The sequence below is a fragment of the Myodes glareolus genome, chromosome 10 (genome assembly GCF_982192425.1).
Source record: "Myodes glareolus chromosome 10, mMyoGla1.1, whole genome shotgun sequence".
NCBI lineage: Eukaryota > Metazoa > Chordata > Mammalia > Rodentia > Cricetidae > Myodes > Myodes glareolus.
The window spans coordinates 20,710,719-20,727,009 of NC_142035.1; the positions used below are offsets into that span (position 1 = coordinate 20,710,719).

Below are 16,291 nucleotides of genomic sequence, written 5' to 3' on the forward strand. Positions count from 1 at the left end.
CTGCTCCTCTGAATTAACTAGACACAGTTATGCTTCCTCTTCACAGGTCAGATTTAGTATTTGTGGCAAAAAATACCATGGCATGCTGGGTAGAATCTGTACCCCAAGAATGAAAGGTCTTCCCCCAGATGTTGTGGATGCTGATGTCCACACCCAGATGCAGAGTAACAATAGCCACAGCTTTCAACTGACCTACGAACTGCCCTCAGCCATGGACGCCTCACTGGGGACCACTGCATTCCACATTCAACTACTAGTTAGTGCAAGGTTCCTAGGTACAAGTCCCCCTCCCCCGGCTGGAAAGAACACTCAAGGTCAAGTCAGCTTGAGCATTTTGTTGCAACTGCCTCTACTGTCCAGCAGTTTTGTTCTTCTGCCTGCCCAGTCCTGCTTCATCCCAATGAAATATTGCAAGCAAATTTCTCTCTTTTACCCAGGGAATATGACGAACTACAGTTCCAAATCAGGAAACTTCTAAAAACACATTTAAAATTCTGCTTGTGTGCTCCAGGTTTCTGGATTATGACAGAAAAGTACCTTAGGCTGAGAAAAGGATAAAAAGATCAGCCAGACCCCATCACTTTTCAGATAAGGAAATGTAAAACTCCAAAGAGCTAAGTGATTGTTAAGAGGCCCAAAATCCCAGGACCTGCTGACTATTTCGTGCATGTCCTGGAATACATATATCCTCATTTCAAGTAAGGAGTCCGAGACACTAAGAGTTAAATCTCAAACTGTCATAAATAAATCTATGACACAAAATGTTTTATCAAGCAGAGGTTCACTGATCAAGACTTACCATTCAGAAACGTTTGCAAGTATACACCATGTGTGTATATACTTAATGCACACATAGAGAGAGGGGGGAATAAAGATTTCTGCATACAAGCAAGAATTTAATAACTCACCTAACTCTGTGTCAAGTACTATTCTAGGCTTTATATACATTTTTCATATAGTTTCATAATAACCGTATCAAATAAGTACCATCATTATTTCCATTTTTATTATCACTTTTTTATTCATTTATAATACACTGATGCTCAAAGAAAAAACATTCTGTATTTAAACAGATTTTTACCATGTAGTATCAATGCATCCCATACAGAAAACTACTCAACACCTTTGTATATGTGTACACATTTGAATGTGTTGCATGTGTGTTATATGCATACATGGGTGTTGTGTATGTGGAGGAAATAAAGAGTCCTGTTCTATCATTTCCTGCCTTAATCCCTTAAGACTGTGTCTCTTAATAACTGTGGAACTAGGCTGGCAGCCAATAAACCCCAGTGATCTTCCTGTCTCTGCCTTCCCTTTCAGCACTGATGTTACGGGAATGCATACAGCCATGTCTAGTTTTCCACATGAGTACTGGAGATCTGAACCCAGTAACTCAGGCTGTACAGCAAGTGCTCTTATTCACTGAGCCATCTCCACAACCCTCAACACCATTTATCAATCAATCTTCAGCTTGGACACCCTGGCCTCAGCTAAGATCTCTGACGATGGAAGGTACTGTTTTCCAGCAGACGTCTTCCTTGCAATTTTCACTCCTAGAAGGACTGCTACAATTCAAGGAATGAGGGAACTCAGTAAGTTCAGGACTCTAATGATTGTGAAAAACAGGAGCCATCCAGGAGACTAGTACTTAGAAAATACAGCTTTGGCTTTCTCCAGCAGAACAGAGACAGATGTCACAAAGCCAGGTGAGCTTGTCATGTTTCACAGAAGATATATGATGTATCAAACAGGATTTTGGAAGAGGTTATGCCACTTAGATTAAATCATTACCAGCCTCATCACATTCTTCTTTTCCTGGTAGTGACTAGACTGGAATGTTGAGTAAACATCTCTGAAATCATGACAAGTACTTGACTGTGTCATAATAAACCTGTAGATAAAGTTTAAACATCGTTGTGAACCTCCAGAGAGTCTCTGCTGTTATGTTCTGAGGTTCAACCTCTGCTTTCTATAAGCAGTGTTCAGACAACACATAAAACAAGCTCATAATATTAGTTCATGCCTGTATGCCAATACCTAGAAAGCTGAGGCAGGAGGATTGACATGAAGTTGAGGCCAGCCTGGGCTTTAAAAAGTTGAGAATCTGGAACAAAACAAACAACAACCAGGAAGATGGCTCAGTGCGCAGAGACTATTGGTATCAATTCCAACAAGCAGAGTTGGAGTCCCTGGAACTCACATGAAATGGATTTGAAAAGACTCTCAAAAGTTGTCTCTGACATCCACATACCCATGCATACATATAAATACATGATTTGTTTTTAAAAAGAGCAGCACTTGGGAGGCAGAGGCAAAAGGATTTCTGAGAATTCAAGGGCAGCCTGGTCTACACAGTGAGTTCTAGGACAATCAGAGAGAGCTACATAGTGAGACCCTGTCGTGGAGGAGGGGAAAAGCAATAATTAAGAAAAAAAAAAACCTTCAAAAGACTAGAACTTAATCTGCAGATATCATATATTAGAAAAAGAGTTAGGCTTTAAAAAGACTACAGATGATGTGGAATATTTACAAAAAGAAATTTCAACACTGTGCAATAAGCACAGGATGAGAACAACAGATGAAAAGGAAACATGAAAAGGCAAGAGTCCAGCTAACTCAATGTGACTCTCCAGTGAGCAAAGTCTTGTTGCTGTCTCCCAATAGAGGTGGATGAAACACACTGCCCTATAGAGTCTGACGACATTTGGATCCCATATAGTACACTGTACTCAGTGATCCTCCTGTGAGAGATACATGGTCAAAGCTAAACAGCTGGGCGACAGGATGATAAAGGTACTCAAATGCATGTAGTACCAAAACCATGTGAAGGCACTAGCAGAAACGAACCACAGCAACATAAACATTGTCTTTGTATACTGCTCCTTCCTGGAGAAAGAATTACTACCAAAAGTCTGAATAAGAACCAATGAGAACAAGTTAACATGAGAGATTTTAGTTTGATACAGAACATCAAGCTTTTAATAGTTAAAATAAATCTTAGGGGCTAGACTCTAAACCCAAATTAAATGCTAAGCATTTAATAAATATGCCTTACACAGAAGAACCACTGAAATGACTTCTAAGAGCACAAATTCTGAATTTATACTTTTAATATGTCAACATTATAAATGTTATCAAAGACAGACGGGCATGCACCAAAAAAACTTGATATGACTGTAATAGTATGGAACTCCACCTTATGTGAGACAGGCATACAATGAGTGTGGAGGTAGTGAAAATCACTGTCCTTCAAAAATCAGAATAATAAAAAGGTTCGTACAAGTAGCTAGTAGTGAGCATTGAACAGTATGTAATGTTTGAAATACAGGAGAGATGCATAAGTGGGTATGAACATGCCCAGTTCACCACTATAAGTAGCCCAACCATGGCAAGGGAGTGTTAGGGAACAGTGGTGGGAGAAATCAGGACACCTCCCTGACCCTCCACTGAAATTCAGACATGTTAGGAAACCAGAGATCTACTCAAGGTTTTTAACCACTCAAGCAGTAGGATGAAATAGTGTTGAAGAAGAGTTTAGCCACAGAGTGCAAAACAAACAGGAAGAGTTAGACTGGAAACAGAAATCATGCAAGAAGTGAGGTGACCTAGTACAGAATACTATCTCAGGCTTCAGGGGACGGGGAGAGACCTTACGAAGATAGTCTGCTGGACTTAGTTGCTGGCTTCATGAGGAATGACAGAGACATAAATCCAGGGGGAGGAGGACTGAAAACAATGGTGGCAGCTGGGCATAGTGGCAAATGTGCTTGGGAGGCAGAGGCAGGAGGATCTCTGAGAGTTTGAGGCCAGCCTGGTCTACAGAGTGAGTTCCAGGACAGCCAGATATAGTGAAACCCTGCCTCAAAAAAAAGTCAAAACAGAACAACCAATGGTGATGCTGACAGAAAAGCAGCAACTGTGAGAGAATAGAAAACTGATTGGGAAGATTCCCCACCATGATGAAACTCTGCACTGCTGAAGAGTGGAAACTAAAGACATTGTGGTGAACTGCCTAATACAGACAAAACAGCAAAAAATGAAGACAGAGCTATTTAGACAACTATAGACTGAAGGAAAAAGACCCCAGGAACACAGGCAGCCCCCAGTAGCAACCATACTCACAAAAACAACGAGCCAAAGTGGAACAGGTTTCCTGCAGCACAAAGAACTCAAGAACTCTTAGTGAGCAAAGATTCTCTCTGCTTATCTCTCAGCCTTCTTCTTCCTGACACATATCAAGTCCCGGTGCTATGGAACTTTATGGCTCCCCACCCAGGTGTTACACAAGCACATACTGTCATCACCAATTTTCTAGCTATTAATTAAACCTAAACAAATGTATTCAAAGTCTAGCCATTACCATAGTGCATAGTTCTAAACAAAAGCAAAGCAAGCATCCTGAAAATTATGACTGAAGCCCAAGAATAACAGAAACACATCCAACTAATCTGAATATAACCCTAAGCAGTAAAGGACACTGCACTCAAAAAAGATGTCAGGATCTTAGGCAGAGCTGATTTACACACAATCTTCCAGCCAGTCCTTACTAACTCTTCCTTCCTTTAGTTCTGTTTTCTTAGGTTTTCATTCATACTTCTTGCATGAGCTACATCTTTACATATTCTAGGAATCAATGCAATCTCTACTTATGCAGTCTATTCAATCTGCAGATGTGCCCAAATCCAGTCCTCTTTCCAGTTTCCCCATCCACCAAGTACAAAGGACTTTCTCAGCTCCATCAATGCGGTTCCATAACTCACTCACTTACTCCCAGCTCCCTGCCATTTTATTTATATATCTTCTTTTGGGGTACTTACTATCCACCAATATTGAAAGACTTTGTGCCAGATATTACTCATTAAGTAACTGAATCTGATTATTCTGCATGATTCTATTACCAAGCTCTTAAAAGGGAGTTAAAAAAAAATCCTAGCTGAATAGAACATGAAAGATGTAGAAGAGACCAGCACTAGGTAGCAGATCTGATGCTGTGTCACATCTCAACTCTAGGTTAAGCCATCAAAGAAGGAGATGAAGTAGCTCTAAGATAATTCCTAGCTCTAATATGAGCTGACCTGAGTTATCAGTTACTATGGAAATGCAAAGATTCCAAATTTCTAGTTTCTTGTTGATCTAAGAATGAAGACAAAAAGGGTATTCCCTTTCCATTTTGTGTCTGGAGACGCAGTACCCTACAGAGACTAAGTTACTCCGTGCTGAACAAGGAAAACAGAGCAGCACAGAACACTGCTGCCCTGTCTGTTACAGCTCAGCCTTCAGCGGCTGCTTCCATACCATGTTAAAGTGGCTTCTGCAGCATCCTTTACCCTCATGGACGCAGGGTTTGGCTCCTTATCGCCTTTGTACTTGACCTCTTGCTCGCTGTTTTTGGATTTGCTTCCTGAGATACCCAGTTCTACAATCTCCAATACTTCCTTAAGGCAATCCTAGAAGCAGGAAAAGACAAAATGGTTTTTTCAAATATTTTTCAAACACATTTATTTATTTAAGAGAGGGTGTATGTGTGTTTGTGTACAAATCAAGGGCAGAGAACAATTTTTGAGAGCTGGCTCTCTCCTTGCACCGTATAGGACTTAATGATCAAAATCAAGTCATCAAACTTGGGGGCAAGCACTCTTACCTGCTGAGCCATCTCACAACCTCAGGTTGGTTAAGAGAAGACAAGGAAATCATAACAATGGTTATGTTTCAGGGGTGACGTTCCAGTTGCTAATGCTCTTTAACAGATATGTTTGCATCATAATAAAATAAATTTATACTTCCATTAAGTTTCTCTTAAAAGAACTAAATTTGTATGTTCAGAAGAAGACTAAAGATAGGTTTTAATTTTATAAGCTACAGAGCTCACAAAATTGTCATGGAATGAGTAAAATAGATTCCGAAGAAAATTCTGCCAAACCCAGATGGTTAATATACCAAAGAGGTTAATTATTCATTTTTTGAGGCAGGATCTCACTATGGAGTTCAGGCTGGCCTCAAACTCACTATGTAGCCCAAGCTGACCCTGAATCCAGGACCCTCCGCCTCTGCTTCTTAAGTGTTAGAATTACAAGAAGTTGCTATCATCCCCAACATCAATGACCAACATTTTAAAATAATCTCTATTTAAAACTGTTTTGTATAACAGAGTTTCATGTAGCCCAGGCTGGCCTCTAACTCATTATGTAGCCAGGGATGACCTTGACCTTCTGATCCTTCTTCTACCTGCCAAGCACCTGGAATTACAAATAGGCACCATCAGAGCTGGTTAATGTCGTGCTAGGGATCAAGCTGAGTGCTTCAAAAATGCTAAGCAAGCATTGTATTAAACTTGGCTACAAGTCTAGTACTGTAAACAATTTTTGACATCATAACTTTGAAAGTCATGATGAAAATAACTCAGATTTTATCAACAAAATTACTTACAAAGATCGCTTCCTTTCTAAATATCAGTGATCTTGGGAAGCTCTCATGTCACTGAGCTTATTATGCCTGCTTCCCTCTAAAGTACAGTGGGGGAAAAAAGACTAGGTATCTGTGCCCATTTAAAATTGCAGAAACCTGTGAGAAATGGGATGATTCAATAAACGTAACTTGTACAGCCAAACTGTGCCCTAGCTTTGTAGATTCACAATTCAATGCCCGTCTTTGATAATAGGAAACCAAATAGCTTTATTAGCTATCTCCAGTCTGCCATCCTGTCAAAAAAAAAAGTACTTTTCCAGATCAGCAGTTGCATATATGAGCCCATAGAGACTGTGAAAGCATACAAAAGGCTTGAGTTTGCTCAACCAAAATTTCAGCACGAAGATGGTAGAAATAGGCAAAAAATATTATCACTAGCTGGGGAACTATAGGCATATGTGATCATATATGATAGCTGCTAGGAGAGACAGAATCAACTTTCTTCAATGACAGGATCAGTGGTAGGCTGACCATACTCCAGGGCAGACTCATTACCAATAGTAGCTAGGAAACACAAACTGAACTCAATAGATGCGGGGAAAAAAAAATCTCAAAATTGGGTAGGTAGGGAAGTGAGAGTAGGTTTTGGTAAAAGAAGATGATATGTTGAAAATACAGTTTGAATTTTTACTAGAATTAATGAGAATATCATTTTAATAAAAGAAAAATTAGGCAAGATCTTCTCTTTCATAAAGAATTTTTCTGTGGGATTATTGGAAACAAATCTAAGCATGATGACAGTTTATAAGTTATGCTCAAAAGATAAGTGTCCTACTGAAATCAAACAAGTACATTCAAAGTATATGACACTGTATTTAAATTCAGATATTCTCTTTTAAAAGGTATTTTCTCAACAAACAGTTTTATTCCTACTTGGTGTTTCAAGACTGAATAAGCTCACCTTTTCATCTAGCATATCAGGGTGCTCTGTCAGCCAGACACAGAGACACTGAAATGCTGCCACTATCATGGAGTGCAGATCCCGGGAGTGAAGAGGAGCTGGCCGACTGCACTGGTATACAATATAACTGCACACAGAACTGATGGCACGCTTCCGGTCTCCCAAGTCAACCATCACCTTCACCTAAGCATATCCATTTAAGGAACAAAATCAGTCAGTCAGGAGCCACTACACCAAGCATTTGCCCTGCAACTGAGCCTATCTGATAATGTGATACACAAGAGGTCTTGTTTTAAAATATTATTTATATAGAGGAACAGAATATTACAGATATACTATAAAAAAGTGACATTCTCAAACCCTAAAACAGTACTTTAACATGGTTGTTTACACCTTAAAACTCAAAGCTCTTGGGTGTACTTACGTGTATTGTAAAATGTGTAGGAATGGCCAGCAATGGAATATGTGTGTGTTTTTAAAGTCCCTAACCCAACCTCACAGTGATGGTTTTTGCTCTCCACAAAAGTCTAGTTGAAACAGCTTAGCAGTTCAATTATAAATTACAGTAAGCTACACGTTCAAAATATATAACCTCAAAAAACCATCACTACAATCAGAAAATGAATATAAATATCACCCCCAAATGTCCTCATGCACCTCTGTAAGCTTCCTCCCATTCCTCTTGTCCCCCTCTGTGAGGAACTGCTTATCTGTTATTATAATAGATCAGACTACTACTTTGGGGAAAGGTATTTAACATAATTACTTCCAAATGTATCTACTTTTTGTAATGCTTTTTTTTATTGAGTATATTCCAGTGTATGAATACAGCACAATTTGTCTACCCAGTAACCTGTTAATAGACATATAAGTTATTTCTATCCTGTGGATATTACAAATATAGTTGCTATGAACATCCATGTCACTGACTGGATGTATGTTCTCTTATATACTGGGACTGGAATGAGAGGGTCATAAGATACATGTTTTATTAAATTTTTAAGGATCTGCCAAACTGTTTTCCAAAATGATTATTACAATTAACATTCTCATTAACAGTTTCCTTATATCCTCATCAACATTTGGTATGGTCAATCTTTTTAAATTTTCCTTCCTTCCTTTCTCTCTTTCTTGTGTATGAAAAGGCCACAGGAGAACTGCTAGGTGCCTTCCCTATCACAGTGGTTCTCAACCTTTCTAATGCTGCAACCCTTTAATATAGTTCCTCATGTAGTGGTAACCCTCAACCATAAAATTATTTTTGCTACTACTTCATAACTGTGATTTTGATACGGTTATAAATAGTAATGTAAATATCTGTGTTTTCTAATGGTCTTAGGAAACCCCTGTGAAAGGTCATTCAACCCCCAAAGGGGTCTCGACCCACAGCTCTATCACTTTCTATATTATTCCCTTGAGAAGGGGTCTCTCACACAACCTAAAGTTTCCTGTTTCAGCTATGCTGACAAGTTAGAAAACTCCTGGGATCTTTCTATCTCCACCTGATGTCCATGTGGTCATTCCAAGCTTTTTAAATAGGTGCTGGGGATATGATTAGGTCCTCATGCTTGCATAGCAAGCACTCTTACCCTAAGCTATTCTCCTGGCCCTCAATTTTAGTCATCCTACTGGGTATGTAATAGTATTTCAATGTGAATCTAATTACATTTCCCTAACAACTAATGATATTGAGGTAGGAAAACTCACCTTAAAGGAGAGTGGCACTATTCCCTGGGTTTGGGTCCTGGACTGCATAAAAAGGAGGAAGCCAGCTGAGCACAAGCATTCATCTGCTCTCTTCTTCCTGACTGCAGACTCAACGTGACTAGGTGCTTCAAGCTCCTGCCACCTTGACATCCCCGCCATAATGGACTGTACCCTTGCACTGTGAGCCAAAATAAACCCTTCCATCCTTAAGATGCTTTTGTCAGGGATTTTGTCACAGCATGAGACAAGTAACTAATACATTTTTACATTTCAGTCTACAACCCATTTTTAGCTGATTTTTGTACCTACCATATACAAAACAGGTATGAAACCAAGTTTTCTACCATTAGCACTGGTCAAAAAGACTAACCTTTCTCCTTAGAGTTATCTTTGCACCATTGTTAAAAACCAGACAGCCACAAAAGTGTGGTCATGAAGTCTCAATTATAGACCACTAATCTATTCATTCAATCCTGTTCAAACATAAGACTGTTTTAATCAACTCTATCTTTACAGAGAATGGAATCAGGTAGTATTAACCCATTATATTATGAGACAGGTTCAGAACAGAGCTCCATACAAGCTAAACATATCTTAAACTGAAAGTAGATCACAAGTCATAGGGAGCAGCACCTTGCTCTCTGTGTGGTCCACCATCTCTCATGAATGGCCATCCTAATGTTTAAATCAGTAACTGCTCCACATATATCTATTACATTTGGGGATTTCTCAGTTAAATTCCAAGTAATGTTGAGAACATACTAAGTTTTCTTGTCTATTTTGTCTCTCACAATTTGTAAGACAACTTTAAAGTAAAGGCCTAAACTTCATCTCAGACACTACCACTCTGTGATGAATATCATTACATGACCACAATATATTTTATACTTTCATCTCATCTGATCCTCCTCACAACACCAAGTGGTATTTGAAAAATAATCTTTTCCATTTCAATAATAAAAAATACTCAGATGCTAGTGACGATGTGGAAAAATTGGAACCCTTGCATGTTGCTGGAAGGAATGAAAAAGGACTCAGTAGCTGTGGAAAACTATTTGCAGTTCTTCAAAAGTTAAACAGAATTTCCACAAACCCAAGAATTTCACTCCTTAGTGAACTGAAAACTGATATTCCAAACAAATACATGTTCCCATACATCCACAGCAGCTCTACTAGTAAAGTCTAAAGACGGAAACAGTCTAAATACCTCTCAGTTGATGAGCAGGCAAACAAATAGTAATAATTACATTCAGCATGGTGCTGTGCAATCAGAAAAAAGGCCCTACTCAAAAAATTACTTCTTAAGCAAGAAAAACAGGCACTCTTGAAATGACACACATTACATGATTTTCCTACTGATCCCTTTCTGTGAATTGTCCTGATTAGGTAGAGCCAAAGAAGCAAAATGAAGACGAGTGGCTGTCAGAGGTGGTGGCTGGGAAAGTGAACAAGAAAGCAACTGCTTTGAGGCTTAAGGATTTCCCTCCGGGGTGATAAAGACACTGCAAATGTACTGACAGGACTGAATCACTTGCTTTAAAATGGCTAGTTTTATGTTACATGAATTTCACGGAGAGAGCAAGAAAGAGAGACTGAGGCTTAAGAGCAAGTGAACCCCATTTCTAAGGTTCCACAAAACTGAAATAACTGTGAGAGAAAATTGAATACACAGTCAATATTTGCTTAATACTGACAACAGAAAATAGTAATCACAGAAATATTTTTATGATAAATGTTCTTTATAAAAGCAGTAAATATACTATTATGTGCAAATAGTCACCAGTATTGAAATGCTTTCTATACTTTAACAGAAATATTCATATCCTTTGTACCTATTTTTCATTTTGCAAAATTTACTTGAAGGTTCAATTTTGTATACTCTGGATGTAAAATAAGTACATGTACTGACAACCCTCAAATACCTACACAAAGGGGTGGGTGTCAGAATACAGAAAAAATGGCATGACGCAAGTGTGCTGGACTGAAATAAGGGTCTGTCCTCACCTTTGCCAGACCAGAGAGGAGCTCCAGAGCTGCCAAGGATATGCTCATGTCTTGCCGCCACTGGGAGTTGAGTCTTTGGGTGACGAGATGAATGCTGCGAATCAGGAGCCCAGCAGCTGAATCTGTATTAAGAGCTAGGATATAACCCAATGCCACATCCACAGGGAGGGAAAACAACTAAGCATTAGTAACAGAAGCACAGCATTCCACCAGGCACAGACCACAGCAGCCACAGTGAGCACAATGGGCACCCACACAGAGCTATGCTCCCCGCCCACCGGCCTGAGCACCAGGCCTGACTGATGGTGTATGAGGCACACATGGGGCTGGGCCAGCTTCTAGCTCCCAGTCTACACTCTGACAAAGAACACTATGGACTTGGCAATTTCAGTACCATCCTTATAAGGAAAAATAGTGTCTTAAATTTTTAAATAAATAACTTGTAGAATTTAATTTTCAAAAAGAACAATGAAAAGGCAACCAAATATTTCCTTAGAATTTTACAGAGGCAAGAATTCAACTGATAGCCTCCTCAGATGCTAGGAATTACCTTAAAGCATCTCCTGCAATGACAGGGCTTAAACCAGTAAAACCACATGCAATGCCTCTTCAAACCCACATTCATATTCAGCTCTTTACCACTATGTTAATACCTTTTAAAAGTTAAATAACCAAGTCACTGTTTTAACTTGGACTTCAATTTTAATTTAAAGTAACTACTACTCATTAAAAAGTGAATTCCAAGAAATTAAACTAAGATAAATTAAATTGTAATTAAAAAGGAATCTTTAGGGGCATTATACCTGTGGATCCTATCAGAAAGAGGGCAGTGACAACAGAAAAAGGAATGATCATTAAAGAGAGACAGTCATGCGACACTAACACAAATCTGGATATTTTTTAGTAAAAAATATGACATAACAAGCAGAGCCCACTAACACCAGCTGAAAATGCTGGAACAAACAACAGTTCAAACACTTAAATACAACACATGCGGTAACGCAAAATTATCTTTCATTTTAAAATATCTTAGAAAGTACAAGAAACATTTCAACCTGGAGAATGCCTAAATCTACATAAGGGGTAACCATTTAAATGTACTATCCACATAATGACTATGTATTTGACATGAGAACGGGTAATGTGTCATAAATTCAATTATGAAAGCATGCCTCATGCACATGGCTCATGGACTCTCCAGATGATTAAAAGTCAAGCTCACATCTAGGGAATTAGGTATTCTAATCTCAAGGAATAAACAACGATTCAATCACTATCAGCACTTGCACATAAAACAAAGTGCTCACACTAAGTGCATAAAATAACTACTGAGTGTAAACGACATCACTGAACAGGATGTTTTCCTGGCAAGTGTTTTATTTAGCAGGGCAGAAAATGACTCTTTATTCTTGTAACTGAAGAACCTAACGAGACAGAATAGCTAGGTAAGTTTTAACATGGAGACACGCACCTCTCTAGATCTCCTCTAATACGACCTCCATCACTTCTCTCAATTGAAATTATGGGGCTCACCATCCATCTCTGCCATTATTCTGAGAGCTCTGAGGCAAGGCCCACATCTTATGTGAGCCTATACCATCAGCGCCTAGTACAAAACCCAAACATCTCCTGAACTCTCATCATAAACATCTGATGAGCTAACAAACTCCAAAACGAGCTACAAAATACTTTTTCCTTAGTTTTTTTAAACAAACATCTTCTGTCAATTATACCTAAGTACATAAAATTTTTATTTTTGTTCTAGATTCTTGAAAAGTTTTAGTTTTGCTTACGTGTAAATGCTAACAGGCCATTTAAACACAGCTTACCATAATCCCTTAGGAGAGCTTGAGCAGGTCTCTCACTGTCAGGCGTTGTAGGTTCTGTGCTTCCTCCACTTGCTGAACTAATGCCACTATTAGTGCGACTATGACTCTTCAGGTTGTTTTCTCCACCACCCTAGACAAACGAAAATGAGCCAATACAGTTCACAAGTATAAAAAGAAGATTTTTTTTTTAATATTAAAACTTTGTTAGAGTCAGGTATTGATGGCAAATGCCTTTAAACCCAGCACTTGGGAAGCAGAGGCAGGCAGATATCTAGACCTTGAAAAACCAAAACAAACAAAATTGTTAAGAGTTGGGGCTATAGTTCAGGAGTATTGCACTTGCCTCATATGCATAAGGCCCTGGGTTCATAACCAGTAATGCAAACATAGCAGGTTAACTAGCACAAGGTGATACATAGATAAACAGACAAGGGATTAGAATCACTGTAGTATTGTTGTTCTGATGTTATCTGTTAAAAAGGGTATACAGGGTTTGATAGCTACAGGTGTCCACAATGGGGTCCCCCATGCTGTTTTTCAAAGGGCCACCTCAGAACCCTTTACATATGCTACAGTTGACTAGCTAATGACTCTGAGTCATTAAGGAAAATACTTTAAGTGACTCTGGCGCAAAACCTCAGAACAGGAATATAATCTTCAAATACAATATGGGGCTGGGAGATGATCTCAGTCAATAACGTGTTTACCACTCAAGCAAGAGGACATGAGTTTGATCCACAAAATCTACTTTTAAAAGAAATGCCAGAGGGAGGGAAGGGGAAGGGAGAGAATGGATAAGAACACTTGCTACAGAAGCATGAAAACCTCAGGTCAAATCTCCAGCACCTATGTAAAAAGCTGATCATAGCCACCCACATACCTATAATGACAGCACTGGGAAGAGTGGAAATAGGAGCATCACTGGGCTTGGTGGCAGGCAGTTTAGCTTCATGGTCATCAAAAGACACTCTCTCAAGGGAAAAGGGCAATTGTGCAGAATACCTGATATCCTCCATGCTCACACCCACCCATATCCCATTTTCACACACAGACACTCAAACACACACTCAAACATAGAAGCACACACACATACAAGCATACCCTAGGTTCAATTCCAGCACTACTGACTACGGTTTATATAAAATCAGAAGCAGATTTTTTATGACAGATTATGTAAGCTTCTTACCATCTCCATTTGGCAACCAATAGCTTCTAAAAGTGCAGAATCCTGAACAATATTTAACATTGCTCCTGCAATAGCAAAACAAACCAGTTTACCTGACATACATACAATTACAGTTACAATGGCTCAGTCAGAATATAAAGAATAACCCTAGCACTTGGAAGCCTGAGGCAGGAAGGAAGGCACTTGGGCTATACAAGACCCTGTGTCTCCTCCCCTCCCTCTAAAAAAAAAAGAAAAGAAAAAAGGACAAATTTTGGTAAAATATTCCTGAAATTCTCTGACGATTATGAATAAATATATTGTTTTAAAAAATAATGCTTTATAAATCCCCAAATTCTGATATGCCTGCCAAGATTTTATTTTTTATTTGGGGAAGGGGATTGCACACATATGCATGCCACAGTATATGGTGATATCTTGTTTGCAGTCTAACAAAGCTTGCCTGAAGATCAGAGGGCAGAGCTAGCCACTAGTTAATCATAGAGGTCTGGAGGTCTGTATGGACAGATAGAAAATGAGAGACAGAGAAAGCGGGAGGAGAATTGAGGTTGGCCTCTTTTTGGGTCAGGAGTTGGCAAGGAAAGAACTGGCTGTGGCTCGCTCCTTTCTCTGATCTTCATTCAGCATTTGCCCCAAAATCTGGCTCTGGGTTTTTATTAAAAAGACCAATTAGAACTCATGCAACGGAAGTGTATGTAGATGTTAGATGACAACTTTTAGGAATCAATTCTCTCTTTCCAAGGTAGGATCCAGGAATGAAACTCAGGTCATTAGTTTTGTAAGGCAAGCACTTTTAGCCCAATGAGCCATTTTCTGACCAACTCCAAAGCACCCCTTCCCCCAAATGCACGGGACTAAACTCTTTACATTCTTTTATTTCTGACAATGTCATCCATGTGAACATTATTTTGTTTCCTCTCTCTCTCTCTGGTTTAAAATATCTTTCTAACATGTAACATTCACATGCAATTCCCAAGTACAGAATTCCCATAGCCCACTTCTCTTGCTTCCAGCTTTGTTCCTTGGCTTTTTTATGTTTCTACAGCCATGTCAAGAGTAATGTGAAGATATGTTATCACTTGTTCCTTCAGCTCCTTGTCAAATTAAACAAGTTTACCTTCTCACTGTCTAGCATACCAGACTTCCTAAGTACTCACCCCAACTACTGAAAGGAAAAAGGAAAAAGAGGGAAGAAAGTTAGGACAAAGAAGAGGGGGAGCATAAACAAGACAACCAAATGCTTTCTGTCCCTCATCTCATCTTCTTATATCTTTTTTAAATTGTTTACTACATTTATTTATTTACTTACTTATTTGTTTGGGGAGAGAAGGGCTTATGTGCACACCATGGCATGATATGGAGGTCAAAGAACAGCTAAAAAGATGTGGAACCTGGAGATCAAACTCGGGTCTGTGAGATTTGCTGGCAAGCATCTTTAACCACTGAGCTATCTTGCCAGATCCCTCTGATTCAGAATAATAAGAGCTGTATCAGGCTTAAGCTCCTCTCACCTGTCTCCCCAGCATATACCTGTTCATATCTGGGTTTCACAATCCAAAAATAAAATAAAACAAACAAAAAAACTATCTAAACACAAACCTAGTATCATTTGGGTGTTGTTAGGGTCCGTTTCCGTTTGCAAGGCACCTATTAGTATATTCACAAGTCTCAACTTCAGGGACAGAAAAGTTATTGGTTTATCATAAGAAGAGCTGTCATCATTACTAAACTTCCCTTCTAGGACCACCTGGAGAAAAACAAAAACAAATATTTCACGTCACTTATTGTACATGATGCCCATTTAGAAACAGCAAGAGGAGAGAGAAGGTGAACAGACTAACGATCCAGGATTCCAGGACAATCCCAGCTCCCATTCGACACATGTAATCAAATGTCATTAGCCTATAAACACATGAATAGTAAGTCAAGGCATATTAGAACTTTTAAAAAGAAAAAATACCTAAATGAGAAAAACCTCATTAATCTATTAGAAATATGTATTTATTCATTAGAAACATGTATTTTAAAATGTTTATTTATCTACTGTTGAGACAGGATCTCACTGTATAGCCCTGGTTGGCCTCAAACTCACAAAGCTCCATCTGCCTCTGCCTACAAGTGCTGGGATTAAAGGCCAGTATGAGCATGCAGGACTAGAAAGTGACTTTTCTAAAGCTCCAGTTCCATTTTGTTAAA

General features: G+C 38.9%; 1 protein-coding gene across 9 annotated transcripts in view; it reads right to left on the minus strand.

Annotated features, from left to right (window-relative positions):
* Ralgapb (Ral GTPase activating protein non-catalytic subunit beta) overlaps nt 1–16,291 on the minus strand; it is an 85,825-nt gene that overhangs the window by 31,773 nt on the left and 37,761 nt on the right. For 5 of the 9 annotated variants that reach the window (XM_085697099.2, XM_048440912.3, XM_085697100.2 and 2 more), the window contains 6 exons: nt 15,695–15,842; nt 14,096–14,160; nt 12,910–13,039; nt 11,081–11,238; nt 7,370–7,552; nt 5,299–5,450 (listed from right to left, as the gene is read on the minus strand). In XM_085697099.2, coding sequence (XP_085553225.2) covers nt 5,299–5,450; nt 7,370–7,552; nt 11,081–11,238; nt 12,910–13,039; nt 14,096–14,160; nt 15,695–15,842 — 836 coding nt within the window. The remainder of the gene's footprint in view (nt 1–5,298; nt 5,451–7,369; nt 7,553–11,080; nt 11,239–12,909; nt 13,040–14,095; nt 14,161–15,694; nt 15,843–16,291) is intronic. The other 4 variants (XM_085697103.2, XM_085697105.2, XM_085697102.2 and 1 more) reach the window with 2 other exon arrangements.